Source organism: Zea mays, chromosome 1 (genome assembly GCF_902167145.1).
Source record: "Zea mays cultivar B73 chromosome 1, Zm-B73-REFERENCE-NAM-5.0, whole genome shotgun sequence".
Classification (NCBI taxonomy): domain Eukaryota; kingdom Viridiplantae; phylum Streptophyta; class Magnoliopsida; order Poales; family Poaceae; genus Zea; species Zea mays.
The window spans coordinates 123385895-123402776 of NC_050096.1; the positions used below are offsets into that span (position 1 = coordinate 123385895).

The 16882-nt window shown below is 39.8% G+C and overlaps 1 protein-coding gene across 4 annotated transcripts in view; it reads right to left on the reverse strand.

Moving 5' to 3' along the window:
- Positions 1 to 5799: 5799 nt before the first annotated feature.
- Positions 5800 to 16882, reverse strand: part of LOC100279122 (uncharacterized) — an 83825-nt gene continuing 72742 nt past the window's right edge. For 2 of the 4 annotated variants that reach the window (XM_023301905.2, XM_023301903.2), the window contains 10 exons: positions 16614 to 16724; positions 15573 to 15736; positions 15117 to 15311; positions 14640 to 14874; positions 11223 to 11330; positions 10228 to 10286; positions 9547 to 9928; positions 7360 to 8916; positions 6566 to 6773; positions 5800 to 6447 (listed from right to left, as the gene is read on the reverse strand). In XM_023301905.2, coding sequence (XP_023157673.1) covers positions 6347 to 6447; positions 6566 to 6773; positions 7360 to 8916; positions 9547 to 9928; positions 10228 to 10286; positions 11223 to 11330; positions 14640 to 14874; positions 15117 to 15311; positions 15573 to 15736; positions 16614 to 16724 — 3120 coding nt within the window. In that variant the 3' untranslated portion in view covers positions 5800 to 6346. The remainder of the gene's footprint in view (positions 6448 to 6565; positions 6774 to 7359; positions 8917 to 9546; positions 9929 to 10227; positions 10287 to 11222; positions 11331 to 14639; positions 14875 to 15116; positions 15312 to 15572; positions 15737 to 16613; positions 16725 to 16882) is intronic. The other 2 variants (XM_023301906.2, NM_001350807.1) reach the window with 2 other exon arrangements.

A 16882-nucleotide genomic window follows, 5' to 3' on the forward strand; every position in this document is an offset into this window, starting at 1 on the left:
TTGATGGCTATCACCTTTCCATTCTTCTTTTTGATCAAGTATTGTGTAGCCGCCTTTTTATCCACCTTGTTGGTGTAGGTGTTGGAGATCTTGCATGTTGGCTATTTCTTCTTGTCTCCCCCGGTCTTCACCTTGCATTGGTAAGACTTGTGTCCTTCCTTGTGACACAACCAACAAACCATAGTTTCACCCTCATCAAGCTTCTTCACTCTCGCAGTGGTGTTATCCTGATGAGGTTGGGTTTGTTTAGCTTTGTCTTTCTTTTCATACAAAGCCTTACCAAGGCGAGCCATCTCTTGCTTTAATAGTTCATTCTCCATTGCAATCTCATCAGAACAAGTTTCTATACTAACATTCAATATTCTTAACCAAGACTTGATTGCAAGGATTAAAGGTAATGTCAATTAAAACTAGGCAAGAAGTAGAAGCATCATTTTTTTACAATTTTAGGGATTTTAATTTTAGGTGCTTCTAGGGTACTACTTATGCTTTCTGGCTTAGTAGTTAGCTCATTATTATGAATGCTAAGAATTTCCATTTTCTCTAGTAAGTTTTCAATAGCATTTTGAGAGCAAGCTAACTTAACCTTAAGTTTTCATTCTTTTTTATTAAGTTTTCATTGGTAGTTGAGGAAGGTGAACTAGATTCTAGTTGCTCAATTTTAGTTGTTAGCTCAACATTTAAATTTGCAAAATATTCAAATTTTTCTAGCAAATTTTCTAATCATCTTGAGAGCTAAGCAACTTTGATTTTAGCAACTTTAATTGAGCTTTTTGTTTAGTGCAAATATCCTCAAAAATTCTGACGGCATGCACAAGTTCTTCTACTAAGGACTTATCATCATCGTTATTACTATGATTATCATCATTAGAGGATGGAACATTTGAGTTATGATGAGGACATCACTGCCATCGATACAACCGCACCAGCGACCCCTTCACCATTTAACCAAGGACCAATGACACGAGCCAATGCATGTAAACTTAATTATCAGGTGAACTCGTTCCTTGCTGTTAAAGCTAATTCTTCTCTAAATGAGGTGCTAAAGCCTTGTGATAACTTTATTATGCATAGGTGTTTGGGAGTTGAACTATCTTGGAGTGGATAAGGCAACAAGGCAATAAAAGTTGTTGCACCCGAGAGGAGTTCGTAACTGCCGCATGTGCATGTTTAAGAGGGCATATCTTTCAACTCCCAAGGTAGTTTAATGCAAATAAGCACTTGTTGGAAAAGTATCTTCGTCCACTTTCAAGTTGATCAAGAATCAATAAGAGATCACACCTGAGGCATCTAGGAATGGCCGAGACAACTTCGTAACTCCACCAGCCTGAGGGGATTTCATAACTGTAGCAAGCACCCGATTAAATGGAGCATGTCTTTCAACTCCCAAGGTCGTTTAATGCAAATAAGTACTTGTTGGAAAGCTCTATTCGTCTACTTGCTGGTGGATCAAGAATTAATGGGAGATCGCACCCAAGGCATCCAAGAACTGTCGAGAGACCTTCATGACTCCACCAAACTTCCTTCTTTCTATTTCTCTATTTAAGAAACTAGTAGCCACCAAATAACTTGGGTTTTTGTTTGATGTAAGTTTAGCCTTTGCTACTTCCTTTTAAACGTGTGTGTCGGCTAGACCACTTGGTTACTTGAAACAAGACCCCAGCTTTATCAGATCCGTGAGTGTCTGCTTATTATCTTATTCTTGATTATTCTCGATTGCTTGTAGGTTCAAAGCTGTTCTTGTCACGGTAAGAGCAGCAAAAATAGAAGCTAGTATAACTATGCTAAGGCACAACACCCTTCTGCTTGTTTTAGTCGGATATCACAACGTTGACCTCCACCCTAAAAGGAGATGGTGTACCTGTCGCTCAAGGTCCCACACTATCTTAGTTGTGGTAGTCGGGTAGCCAACGTCGTTCTCCAACCATTTTTCAACCATCATCAACTCTCATCGAAAGATCGGGCTCCCTTCTACCCATTGGGTTTATCAAGTTACCTCTTGCCATAAGGCATTTGTGAGATGATCGTGAAGAGTGTGATGAAGAGTGATGGATGTGGCTCCTTGAAGGTTCAACTTCCCTTGAAGAATCATTCCAAGTCCTGACAGTGGTGAGCGCTTTGCCTTTGCTCCTCCTCTTCTTGGGTTCAGCCTTATTTGAGAAATTATCCCAAAAGTGGCCCTTCTCCCCACATCTGAATCATCCTTTCTTTCTTCGTTCTTTCCTATCAATGTTAAAAGGATATCCTCAACCTACAGGGGCACACCCATAAGATTAATCTTGTGAATCATCCTCATTACCTTTCTGATGTGTCCGACCATTTCTTCATCCTCGGAGGATAATGTTGAAGGTTGATCATCTTCTTCATCATCACCATATTCTTCCTCAGATTCTTCCTCTTCACTTGAAGAACTTGAACTTTCAACCTCCTTCTTGCCTTTCATCTTTTTATGCTCATCACAAGTGAAAGCATATGTCCTTGATAAAGTTGGTTCTTCTTGACCCATTTTGTGTGACATTTCAAATGACATAATCTCCCCGATCAAAAGTGTGTGGGTCATTTGGCTCAAGTCCTCCAAATTGTGAAGGATGGTAACGATGCTCCCATATTTTTGTTGCGGTAGCAGAGAGATAATCTTTCTCACAATATCCACATCACCTAGCCTATTAATTCCAATAGAATTGAGCTTATTAAGAATAAGATTCAAACAAGAATACATATCTCTAACAATTTTATTTTCTTTCATTGTAAAAGAATTGTATTCATTCAAAGCTAGGCAATGTTCTTGCTCACGAACATTTGATGTGTCATCATGGAGCTCACGCAAGTTAAGCCAAATCTCATTAACCATTTTCAAAGTGCATATTTGATTGAAAAAATCAAGGCTAAGAGATTCATAGAAGAATTTTTGCCTCGATCATTTAAATGATTTTTTCTCGTAACTCATGGTGAGATTTTTAGGATTCTTAAGGGGTTTCATCTCGTTGTGAATGATTCTCCAAACACCTAAATCAATGGCTTCTAGGTAACAAGCCATTCTAGCACTATAACAGGGGAAGTTAGTGTTATCAAAGCATGATGGCCTATGGATACCCATCCCTTCCCTCTTATCTAGTGTCGGCTCAATGAAGGTTAAGCCAAAAGATTCCTAAAGAACCAAACGAGGATCTTATACCAATTGAAAGGAACACGGATGCCTAAGAGGGGATGAATTAGAACTTCTATTTTCTCACTCTAATATAGGGCAATAACAATTCTCTTAAACAAAACCTATGCAAGAAGCTAAACAAGAATGTGCACTACAATTTTGTCTGTGTTGCTATCTCTACCGTAAAAGGAGTTCAGCAACCTAAGTTTCAATCCTACCAACTAACCTATATTCTAAACTAAGAATGGTAAAGATCACACTTATGTAAACAATGAATGTGGAAGCTTAAAGAGAAAGGTAAAGATGCAAACTCCTGTGGACGCTTCGATATTTTTACCGAGGTATTTAGAACCGCGCAAGGTTCTAACTAATCCTTGTTGGTGCCCCTATGCAAAGGGAAGCCCACGCGAGGGACAAACACCTAGTCTAGTAACTCCGTAGAGAGTCACACACCTTCTCTATGCACAAGTGGTGTTCTGCTTCTGGCCTCCTCTCGAACGCTCTCTACCATCTTCACTATCAAGCTTCTGGCTGAAACGCCTCGGGCCTTGTTCTCTCTGTTACACGGTGGCAGTCACATGACAAACGCGGTTGATTTGGTCTCGCAAGACTCCCGTCCCACTCGGTACAATTACAACAACTCGCGCAAGAGCCAAACAGTTTTTTGGGTTGTTCTAACCTCACTCGATCAACTAGGACTAACCTACTAACTAACCTAAGCTCTTCACACCTACACTAATCACCGAGTGATTCTATTAAGCACTTGGATGTTTGGAGCAATGGAGATGTGTCTCACTTCACTTATTATGTTGATTTGGCTCCCACACCTTCAAATGACCAGTGGGAGGGGTATATATAGTGTCCCGCTCCAAATATAGCCGTTGGAGAAAGCAGATTTTTCTGCATCGCACCGGACCAGTCCCGTGCGCCACCGAACCGAGGTCTGGTTCCCTCCATGTCAGCTAGTCGTTGGTCTTCTAGCAAATCCCTACAATAGTGTAGAGGTCCGGTGCAACGGACCCAACGTCCAATGACCACGTGACCATTGAACTAGCCGTCGTCGGTCGTTGGCTGAGGTCCGGTGCACCACTCACAAGGTCTGGTGCGCCAACTGACCGAGTGATCGGGAAAGTGCTCTCTGGCAACCTAGTCCGATGCACCCACAAGCATCACACTTCTTTATTCTTCAATTTTCATTTCTTGGGCTCTTCTAGTCTTGTGTCTTGGACATATGCTTGATACTTGAAGGTCTTCTAGTGTCTCCTTTGAGGTGTTGTTTCCTCAATGCCTCAGTCTAAGTCCACTTCGCATCCTGTGAACTGCAAACATTGATACTTGCGAATATATAGTTTCACGGGTTATATTGGTCATGAAACACCAAAATCAATTAGTCAAATGGGTCGAGATCCATTTCCCTTACATCATCGAGGTAGAGGTCAACATGGCAGCTTGTAGTACTGGTATGATGAATCTAGATGTGTTGTTGTAGAGAGATGGCTCTGATAACCATGTAAAACCATCTGGCGTAGGAAGTGTTCTACCTCCGCGTAGTTATATTTAAATGGGATAGAAATAGCCTCTATCGAAACTTACAAGGAAAAATCTACCGTAATTTATTTAGTCTTTATCTATAAAAGTAATTGATTTGGCATATATCTATAACAGTGGTACAACAATTCTAAATATACAATATTTAATGAGCTCATAAGTTCAAAGTTGACTAACAAAGCGGCACTGATCGAGAAGAGCAGCAAATTCAATTCTTATTTAATACAGTATATATAAGCACGACAAAGATTATTCTCCGATTGTAACTTATGTTTAGTGCAAGTCAATGACAATTAGCCAAAAAAATGCACCACAAGATAGTGCGAACCTTAAACTATTTTTAGGCTGCTGAGACGAACCGCACGCATTCTCTGCACCGTGCTGCATTTTTCTTTGGCCCGCCGCTATCAAATCGACTTCTAAGACAACAATATGTTTAAGTTAAATCGTCAGCCTCGTATGATTATTCCCGAATTGACATCCAACAGAACTTACAACTGTCACTTACCAAAAGCTAGATTCTCTTATTCAATTTTAAATAAGGCCTCGTTTGTTTCGTTGAAATTAAATTCTATTTTAATAATTTTAATTTAGATAAAACTAATTAAGTTTATATATTTATATATGTAATATATTTATATATTATCTTAAATCATGTGAGAAAGATAGTTATATACTACATTTATGTTATAACGAAGCAAGTAGAAGAGTGTGTTATAAGTTATATATCGAAAAAATAGCATGTAAATCTATAGAATTAATTTTCATATCTCACCCAATGAATTTAAGATAGGCTTATATGATAACATTGGAAAATGGTGAATATCACATTCTAAAAAAATATAGCCTATTCAAATAGTAAGATTCCAATTCCTCAAAATAAAAGGAAACAAACGGACCCTAAGGGCTGATTTGGTGACCCGGGATCTCGGGAGGATTGGAGGGGATTGAGAGGGAAATTAGTTTATTTCCCCCTCAATCCCTTCCAATCCTCCCGTGATCCCTTTGTCACCAAATCAACCCTAAGGGAAATCTAGACCCTCCAATCCCCTCCGGTTTTACGGCTCCCAAATTATCCCTTAGGGTTAATTTGCATGGTAGCGTTTTGAAACAGGGCTTAAACAGGATGGAGAAGGCAAACAAATGGTAGTGTAAAGATGCAACGCGCCGAACATGTATTCCTCTACAGAAAAAAAAATGCGTGTCTGATTGATCAAGAACGCATAGCATCTACATATGTATCATTTGTTTCTAGTTCTCTGTGATGATGGGACGCACATCGGCCAGACGAGCCAGCAAAGGAGAATCCCAGCATAATTTACACGGGTGAATAAGCGTGGTCGGCAGTGTGGAGTCCCGGAAAGGCAAGTCCACCAAGATTCTCTGGCCACTTTGGGAGCCTCGGCTGTGAAACCGAACAAAGGTGATGCGAAAACGAAGCTTCCTCGGGCGTCGTCGCCTTCAGTTTGATTTGGTGCCCTGGCTCTGCGAATTTGCTTCGTAGCCGCTGGAACCCACTTTACTTTGGTGACAGTAACGTGCGAAAACGAAGCTTCCTCGGGTGACGTCAACTGAGTATGCAAGTCCATATGTGGCTCAATTCAAAGTTAGCCAACAACACATCTCTTTAACAGTGACAATTTACAAGAGTCACATGAGAAGGTTATTATGCAAAAGCCCGGGATACAAAAGAGAAGTAATTTCAGTTAGCGACCTGACAAAAGGTTCAAAACTGGAGTGCTTCTCTATAGCTGCAAGACATTAGAAAAGAAGGGGGAAAGTAAGTACAAATGCAACCTGATAAAACGTTACAAAATCCAAAACACTAATTTGAACAAGTTAAGGTATTTTTCGTTGAACGAAGAGTACCTTGAAGCATAGCCTTAATTCCTTTGCAGAAATCTTCAAGCCGACCAAGTACTGGCCTGATGCCACATGATTGGGATACACATAGTTCCATGTAAAGTGACGTTTCAAGTGTCACCAATAGGAGCTGGCATACCTTCTCTGTCTCGGGATTTAGAGTGCTTGACCCATTTGCCTCGAATATTTCAGTGACAATACAAACCACTTGATCCTGAAAAGAGAGACCACAGATGGAATTACACACACAAAAATACAAAATAACATCTTTCATATTTATAAATAGAAATTTAATGTCTTATTTCATGGGAAGATGGCTGATTTCTACAAGATCCTATTGAACTGGACCTTAAACATAGAGTAGAACTATATAATACAGATAAATCTGTTTCAATTCAATAATCATAAACTAGTGCAAGTTTCAAGTCCATAGTCTACAATAAACTGCTTCAAGTATAAATGAAATCAACACTCTGCACGCTGAACTATGACTCCTTTGGTAAGGCTAGACATCATTTTTGAACCACCTAGTTTATTTATAACTACTAGCAGTTACGAACATTCAGTGAAATCTGCACTCAGAGAATTCAGAAATGAAACAGTGAAAACAAATACCTTATAAGAATCAATTGATTAACTATTATAGTGCAAAATCCATGCACTACAAAATTAAACTAGTTTTGCTTTTCCTTCACTTCAAAACTACGAATACGCATATATGAAACAACTAAAACCAGTCCAAGAGGAAAAAAAACGAAGTAGCACTTGTACAAAGCAACAATAGGCACAGCAGTCGCCACCTGTAAACCATGAAGAATATCTGGCATGGGAAGCTCAGGAAAATGGGCGAGGTCAAGAAACTCCAGTTCTTCTGCCCTTTTTACTGCTTCTTTTGCTTGACTACAGAGAAACTTCATGATAAGAAAAGCAATCCTGTATATCTGAACAGCTAATATCTCAGTAAAACGAGTCTGCCTTATAGAATCAGAATCTCCTGAAGTCTTGTCCCGTCTCACCACTGATAAAGCTGCACTGGGAGAAACTGAAACACCTGCAGTTGACAAAGTACAACTTGCTGCAAATCTGAACCACCCATACTTGCTACAAATGAGTGGTGGTTTCTCATTAAGCGCTACTTCCTCTTTGATAACAGCAGGGCAGAAAAACGATGAGTTCCATTTAGAGGCATTGCCAGTCTTTACACTTCCTTTGCTTATAAATGCTAGCAGGTGGATAATAATCTCTCTTAGTTCTGAATCTACTTCCTTCTTTCCAGTGTCCCGTGGAAAATGGTATTTTGCCAAGATGCATAGAAGTATGAGAATATTCTCAGTAAGACTAAGGGCTGAAAGCGATGTCTGTGACTTCTGCGACAATGCCCGTTTCTTGCTCTGATGAGTAGTAGCACTCTGTGTAGACAGATATGATGACACCAAAGGCACATGTCCTGAAAGGAAGCTGATAGTGTTGCTCACGACATTGTTATGAGAAATGTCATCATCCAAACAATGGTTCAGGGACGCAACAATACCGAGACCCAAGCCCCATAGGTTCACATCCTTCACTTGGGCGCTCAAGGAATTTCTCAAACAGGAGTCATCCAGAGACAACTGACTCAAAAGTAACTTTAAGAATGCAAAAATATTGGCAGACTGAAGAACTTTAGCACCATCCTTTGTTCGCCCCAAGGTCAAGAGGAAATTAAGTATAACTTGAGTAGATAATAAATCACCATTCTGGCATTTATGCAGTATAGTCTGGAGATGAAAATGCTTTTGCAGAATAGGCATCCATAAATTAGAAGGTACAGATCCCTTCAATATTAGGTCCATTGATGCAACAGCAAGATCAGAGCATTCCCTATTCTCTGCCAATTTGCACAGTATAGGTAGCAAGCTCACACTTAAAAGGGCTAATTCGCCAAAAATGTTAATATCATTTGGTAGGTCTTTTATGTCAACCTTGCTGTACATGAACTCATATGACGACAAAAGCAGAACAAGAAGTGTCTTCACTGGTTGCTTAAGAGCATGAGCAGATGGCATGAGATCAACAAACAAACAAGTGCTGGCACCTGAAGTTTTCATTAGAAGTACAATATCTGGACAGAGATGGCTTGATTTCTTGTTCTTTGCTTGATGAAACAATATTCGGGCCAAAGTAAGCAATAATTCCACTTGCCCGGACAAGAGGGGAAACAAAACCTCATCTGTATGAGCTTGAGGCAGCAGTGAATCAACAGTTGACTCAAATGATTTACATGCACATTTAATTGCTGATTGTGTGGCCGCTACTGATATGCCTCCATCAGGTAAGTCCAAGTTTTTGTTAGAAATCTGTAGAAGTTCTAAGATTAGCTGCCAAACAAAAATTCAAGTAAATTATAGATTTCACATTTAGCTCAAGTCAACATGGGTAGGCTCATATATTTTCCAAACCGGTCATCAGTGAATAAGATACATCATTCCTGAGTTCCTGACAACCCCCCACCCCGCACACTTAAGTAACGGACCTAACAACATGGTAGGACATGCTTATGGGACCGACAGGTTTATGGACACATGAAATAAAAACATGTTTTGGGACTGGGTGGCCATTGTTACTTGGAGAGATTAGGCCTTAATTTAAAGTTAGAAATATATAAGGTTGATAGAAGATAAAGTTGTAGAATTTGTTAGGAGCCAACTCTATATAAAGAGAGGAATGAGCATACAGGACTCAAGCAATTAAGAAGAATTGGTTCAGGTCTCCATGTAGTCCAGTCCAGTCTGGCGATCCTATAGAAGAATTGGTTCAGAAACACGAGCCATAGATAAAAGGAATGGGCAGCAAGAATATTGTCTATGCAAGCCACTGAACTCCTTGTCCTACAGTCTAGTCTCCCCCAAAGCGATCAATGAACTATGGTTCGTAACAGAAACAGTATGGTGCAACAATATAATCAAGGAAAGAAAGTATCTCAGTTCTCAATTGGTAAATGAAATTACCGCTCCTTTGTAGACAGATAAAAATTTCAAGAAGGACATCAATGCAGAAAGTTTTGCATCAGCATAATACTTCATTAAATTTGCTTTACTCATAATATCCAGCATTTTTTTAGCTACTTCTTTAGACCTCTTGTCTGAATCAGTCCAGAGATCAACTCCAAGCTCGTCATGTATGTGCTCCACATCAAATAAAAATTTGTCATTTGCCATCAGGTATGTGTTTTGTAGTTGCTCCAAGGGATTGTGTTCAAAAATTCTAAACCCAAGAAGAAAACTGAGCAACTCCTGAAAAGGGCCAGAGCTAATCTGACGTCCTTCGAGTTCTCCACGTATAAGGTAATAAAGATCATTGAGAACCAAATTATTAAGTTCTTGTTCACCGCTGCAGATTCAAAGGAGATAATAAAATCAGTAAGTTCTTGATTACCACTTCATGCATCTCACTTTCTCCAAAACAATAACAGATTCATAAAGGAGTCCCATACAAGTCAATTCTACTCCATCAAGGTTAACACGAGTTATAGATAAGATAGGGGAACTGACAATATTCCGAACTCAGAAAAAAAATGTCTGCAGACTCAGAAATGGAATTCTTGTTTGAGCTATAAAGTGAATAACGCCTAATGCAGAATAAAACAAAAATAGTCACAACCATAGATTTCACAAAACTAAGAAGGTTACCTGTATCCATGCAGGGAATACTGTGACAGGAGAGCTAAAAATGCATGGTGCTGCAACAACTGCATAAACAAACGGTAAGTAGCTAAAAAAAGTACCGAACAAATTAAGTATAACCACTAGCCTAAACAAACAATAAAAGTATTTTTTTCATAAGCATTTTTGTTTAGCCTGTGCAAGGCTGGATTTAGAATAGATTTTTGACCCATCCATCAATACATGAGCTAGATGGGTTTAGGTTGGGTGGATATTGTGGGTTACAGAGGTCTGAGCTTATGCACATGCCATGGCATCCCGGAAACAGAATTAAAGAAACGAAAAATAAACCACAGTGGTGGCCCTACCACAGTACCACGAGTTCCCCATCCACACCTCCCCGACCTCTCACCACCATCATGTATCCGCCACACCCTAGCCCACCACTGCCTTCTCTAGGTGGGCGCTGCAGCAAGGTGCTACCTGATCTGCCACCTGGCCAGGACAGCATGAGTGCATGACACAGCAGCCTCACAAGCCTTGCATCCAAGGCAGACACTATGGCAGATGCCGCCGCAGTGGGGTCCACTCTTGCAGCCTTCCTTCGGTGTCACTCCAGCATGAGCATGCTCCCCTAGACCCTAATGCAGGTCTCCAAGCTCGATACCACACCATCCGCCTCACACTATTATTTGTTAGTTTTACAATATTACTATCTTCTTTTGGTTTGTACCACTCTCATCAAGTTTTGATCTCTAACCTACCAGAACTTGAAAGGGACTACTTTGGTGATGTGGTGTGATATAGTGGGCATCCCAATCGAAATGGAATTCTCCAATAGAGGCCTCACCCCTTCTTTTACACTCGCAGATATTTTTACCATGTCCTAGTCTAATTTTTCCATACAACTGACACCAAAAAACATTGGAGGTGAAGTACTTTTCTAGAAAACAAACAGAAGCAAGACAGTGTAAACAAGGTGATGCCAACAAACCAACATCAAAGTCTCATAGATGCCTTACTTTTGTTGATATGATCTGAATTTTCTTCATGAATGAGAAAGACAAGCTCCCAGTATCACCGGTTGACAACTTTGTTATTAAATGGATGATACATAGGCAGGCAGCTACCTGTTGAAATGAACAAATAATAGCAATAAACATTTCAAAGTACCTTGCAAATCCTATTAGCATGATTAGTAACCACAAGTCCACAACACTCTACTCTTGCTGCAGTTCATTTTTGAACAGTGTTTTCAAGTCGTCAGACTAATCACGATTAATCGCAATAAGTTGTGGGCTCATGGGCTGCTATTGTGGCCTTTTAGCATTGCCAAACTAGGCAACCAACTACAACTGCACAAGAACGCATCGCCTAGAACCACTCATTCTGCCGCACAGCTGCAGTGCCTCTGCCAGCCCGCCACCCACAAGATCCAGTTCCAGGCGACTGCCCTGCTGCCGCACAGCTGCAGTACCGCCCGCAATTTCTAGGTGGCCGCACGTGCTGCCGCAATGCCACTGCTGCACGCAAGATCCAGTTCCAAGAAGCCACCCGTGCTGCTCTGTTGCCGCCCCAGGCGACGCCCGCAGTCTTCAAGGTTCATCATACAGGCCTAGCTCTTGTGTATCCGCTGGTATCAAGCACCGAAAAGATGAGCTCGCCTTGAGATGGTTAGTGTGCTTCTTGTTGCTCTGCTCTCCTTGCATTAGGCTGCTTTAGGCTTGATTAGTCGGTCTGGTCGACAACTAATCGTGACTATATGACTAGGTTCGACTAGACGACTTGAAAACATTGTTTTGGAAACCTAAATTCTATAATTTTGTGGAAAAGAATCATCAACAATCAATATCAGAAAACCGCATGAGCTAAATGAGCAAATATACACTTGTGTAAATATACAAAGAAGCCCCTATTCTATGGGCTAATTAGGTGTGACTCTGCATCTAACACCCCCTCTCCCAAACAAAAAATCAAACTCATCAAACTCATGGTGGGTCAAAACAGAGTTTGAAAAGATAGAACATATGCTGCGCCCTGGTATGCGACTTTGTGAAGCAATCAGCTAGCTGCAAATCTGAAGGCACATATTTAAGTGATTAAAGGTTCTTACACCTGAAAGCATGTAAAAGAAGCATCAACTTCAATATGTTTCGTAAGCACATGCTTCACAGGATCACAAGCAATGCTGATAGCACCAGGCAGATGTAGGAGGGTGGAGTAAAAGAAAAAAGAGAAGAAAAGACAAAGATGAGGAAAGAGATGAATAAGCCCCTCCTAGGCTTGCCACTGCTAGTGTCTGACAACAGGGGAGTAGATCCCAGATCAGAAACCCCAAAATCAACCAAAAGCCACCTCAACCCAAGTTTTCTAGCTGTCACCGATACCATAGCTCTCAACTCAGCCCCAGCGCTCGAGCAGGATACAACAGTTTGTTTCTTTGTCTTCCAAGCAATGAGGAGCCAAGGTAAACACAATAGGCAGAAAGAGATCATCAATCAGACAGATCACTAGCCCAGGTTGCATCACAATATACCTGGAGGAGTGATACCAAGGTGACTGTAGCGATGGAAACAAAAGACGACACGAGATGTTCCCCACAGATGGTGACTAGCGATGCTGAGCAAAATACACAATCTGACTGAGAATGTGAACAACATGAGAAATGTCAGGAGTGATACCAAGGTAAACAAGGCTCCCAATAATATGGCAATAGCGAGTTGTATCCTGGAGAGGCTCACTATCAATAGCAAGAAGATGTAGGTTGAGCTCCATAAGAGTCTCAGTAATAAGATGATCTGTGAAGAACGATGAAGGATATCTTAAATGAACTTCTGCTGGAATAGGAAGTAGCCATCAGGGCTGGAGATAACCTCAAACCCGAAGAAGTATCGGAGTGGTGCTAGATCAGACATCATGAACTTTTTACTAAGACTATCTCCAACAGCTTATCCATACCCATATTCAAACTCCACTCTACGAACAGTGCAAAACAGTGCTTATAGATAAACTTTGGGTGAACTGCTGGAGTCGGCCTAAGACTGTCTCGTGCATATGCTTGTGCAAAACACTGTTTTGCAGTTTTACACTGTAGATTGCAATGTTCATAGAGTGAAATTTGGAATAGGAGATGAGATGGGAGATAGTATAGCTAAGCTGCTCGAGACAGCCTAATACACTTTTAGGGCTGATTTGGTGATCAAGGATCCCAAGGGGATCCATGGAGGAGAAATCCCCTTGCAATTCAATTTTGAATAACAAAGGGATTCCTCCCCCATGGATCCCCTCGGGATCCCTGACCACCAAATCAGCCCTTACAAAGGATATATGCATAGGATCATGGCTAGTGACGAGTATGTCATCAACATAAAGGAGCAAAATTGTTCTTTCAGAGAAGACGTGTGATTGAAATTCTGGGCATACTACGTTTCTTTGATAGGCCAGGGAAGGGTTGGCAGGCAAAGAAAAACAGGTTGTTTGGTAGTTCAGTAGTTCACTTCTCCCCATTCTCATGTCCTTGCTCCTTGGAAGTTGGAACCATGGAAGAAGCCACTCCTTCACAAACAAAAAATAGAATCCATCTACAGAAAGAGCTACTTATCCATGAGAGAGGACTTCAATCAAATTCTGGATCGACTTTGTGTTCAGAGAACGTACAGCATGAGCTAAAACCAGGCCACGTGAGGCAACCACTATGGCATGGCGCCTAAATGAATGTTTGTGTTAGTTCCAAGAATTGAAGGTCCAGTTTTGTTTGGTTCCAAGTTAAAAGATGTATGTTGTTTATTACAAAAAAAATGTATTGACCAACATGTTACAATATTTGAAATTTTCCATACAAAAATCACATAGTAGGACACATAAAGTACTGTTAGCACATGATGAAAAAAGACAGATAGGTTGCCTATCAATTTTGTTTATTGACACCTGCGATGACTTTCAAATTGAGCCTTAGCAAGTTTAGCTTTATCTGCACTAAGGGGGACAGGGGCAGACCGAATGCCGGAGGCTCCCACATGAGTGGCATCTTTGAAAGGGATAAACCAAGGCAAGCATTACCCCGTAAATGCGGAGAGAGACTACTTTGAACCCATGATCTGGTGACTCAGAGAGGTAGCTCTCATATCGCTGCCCCGGACCTGCCCTTCTAGCTTTATCAGCACTACATACATTACTTTTGGAAGAACTTCTGAAACAATGTAACATCCTGAATTTGCTAATGGGGCCACTGGAACCTGAATACAAAATTCACTCGTAGAAGTACACCATTGTGCATGCACTATGTGCTGCTTTAGTCAGATGTTTGATAACCAGTAAGAGAGCTTGGAGAAAAAGACAATATGACCCCCTAGCCAAACTAAAATTAAAATAGTAAAGAAAACAAAAGAAAGAAGAATGGCATTATCTTCTCTTAATCAGACAAGAAAAAATAAATCTACCTTTGCATGATGAAGTTCCTTTTTGTATGCATTACTTGACAAATTACTGACCAGATCGGCCAAAATAGCATTATCGAACCATTTCAAGACTACACTGATACGACAAGGCCCACTTTTATGCTCTTTTTGCCCCTTTGGATCATCTTGGACAGTATTAGAAGTCTCTGTAAGCAATTTTCCTTGCAAAAATAACTCGTGTGACATGATCTCAAATATTTTACCCTGACAATGGTACCTGCAAATTGAAAGACCGTCTATTCTCTATTGGAGTGTATGGAATCAAATCATCTGGAAAAGAATCTAACTCATTAAATAACTAGATTTAATTAACTACAACTGAAATCCAGACCTCACATTAAATACTACATTAGGAAGCAGGGTCAGCAGAGCTACCCCAATTTTTAAAAGGAAAATCTTAAGAAGATACTGATTTAAAAAATGAAGGGCTAACTATTCAATAGCTGTGACTGACCACACCTTAACGAAAATTTCTCGTCAATGGCATCAATATTGTCAATAGGGGAGATATCAAGTGTAGCACGAATACACCGTGATAAGTTATCCCAGAATGTTACAGAGCTTCTTAGCTTCTCTAAAATAAACAAAAATCGTATACCACTTTCCCATAGTGCCTTCAACAAGTCCAGAATACTGAGTAACACCAAGGGAGATCTGCAAGTATTCACTGATATTAAATATTGTAACTCAATTCAACATGTGAGCTGCATAATATTAACATATTCTTAGGCACCAGCACAAAATAGAAGCATCCATAAAGTCATGAAGAAACCAATTAAGGGTTTTTTTATCTTTTTGATAAAACTTTGTTGAATGAAACCTGAACGGTTTTCTCGAGGAGAAATGAGGGGAAAAAATCTCCTCGCCTAAGATCAGATCCCTCTAATATGGTGACAAATACAATATATCCTTTACCTATTCATGAGCTCAATGGACCTATCAATATAGTCCAAGATTTGGTCAACAAGTCTAGCATTACTTTTTGAAGTAACCAAAACTCTATTGTCACGATCATTGGTGGAAGCATTATGATCAGTTGACTTCGTACTCTGCTCTATCAAGGAAATAAGAAAAGCAGGCTGCAAAAAACAAATATACCAGGTTAATTCACATGTGAATTGTCTAACAGTTTGTATATGAAGAACAGAAGCATGTCAGATGCAACACAGTAACATAATAAGTTCAGGAATGTGGAGGTTATGAGAAAACAGTTTGCAGCACATAGAGTTCAAATTAGTCTAGAAATGATCAATGATTACATGTATCTCAAGATAATAAAGATAGTTTATACAACTTACAAGCTTGACATAACACAATCAACGGTTAAAATCTCATGCTCGACCATACAGATGGTATGTAGTGGATATAAGTTGTTTGAAAATGCTTTGAAGTTTGAATAAAATCATTTAGCTACAACTCATGTACTGTATAAACCAAACATTGTATTTATAATCTTTCTATTAATTTGACTTCAAATTTTGGATCTTGAGTTGTACTCAACTGGTTGTACGTGTAGCAGGACTCAACAACAGATGCTGATTTGGAGAAATTAACAATGACATTTAAGGACTTCTGCTGAAAGATAACATATGAATAATCTATGAAACAGTCAAGTTGTTTTGTAACAACAGATGCTGATTTGAAGAATTAGTAATGAAATTTAAGGAATTATTTGTCAAAATATAGCATATGAATAACTCTATTTGATAGTCTATGCAACAAATTATATAAAGTCAGACTCAGTATCAGGCATACTATATAAATAAATGTGAAAAAATAAGATTCACAAAAGTGGTGATCATTAAATAATGATAATATGGAATTTGAATCACAAACATATTCAAGAGAGTATTTCTCCACTAGCCTGAAGGGATAACAGTTTGACATCATCGACCATCTCACTTATCATTTATGTACAGCATACTCAAAATATGAACACTATGGAAGAAACAACACCTGATAACGAGCAGCAGATGTCAAAAGGTTGAATACAGCCACAACCAAACAATCATTATTTTTATCATCCTCATCTAGAATGCAGGATATATTTGATTCCAATCTCCGTATCTGAGAGCAATTGTGAAAGGGGAAGGAAACATAAGAAGAGCGACATCAGCACACAAAGGTGGCAAAAAAAATTCAAAAAAAAAGGTTATCAAGAACAATGAAGGGCTGAAGATTCCAGTCAAAAAAAAATGAAGGGCTCAACAAACATCATGAGATAA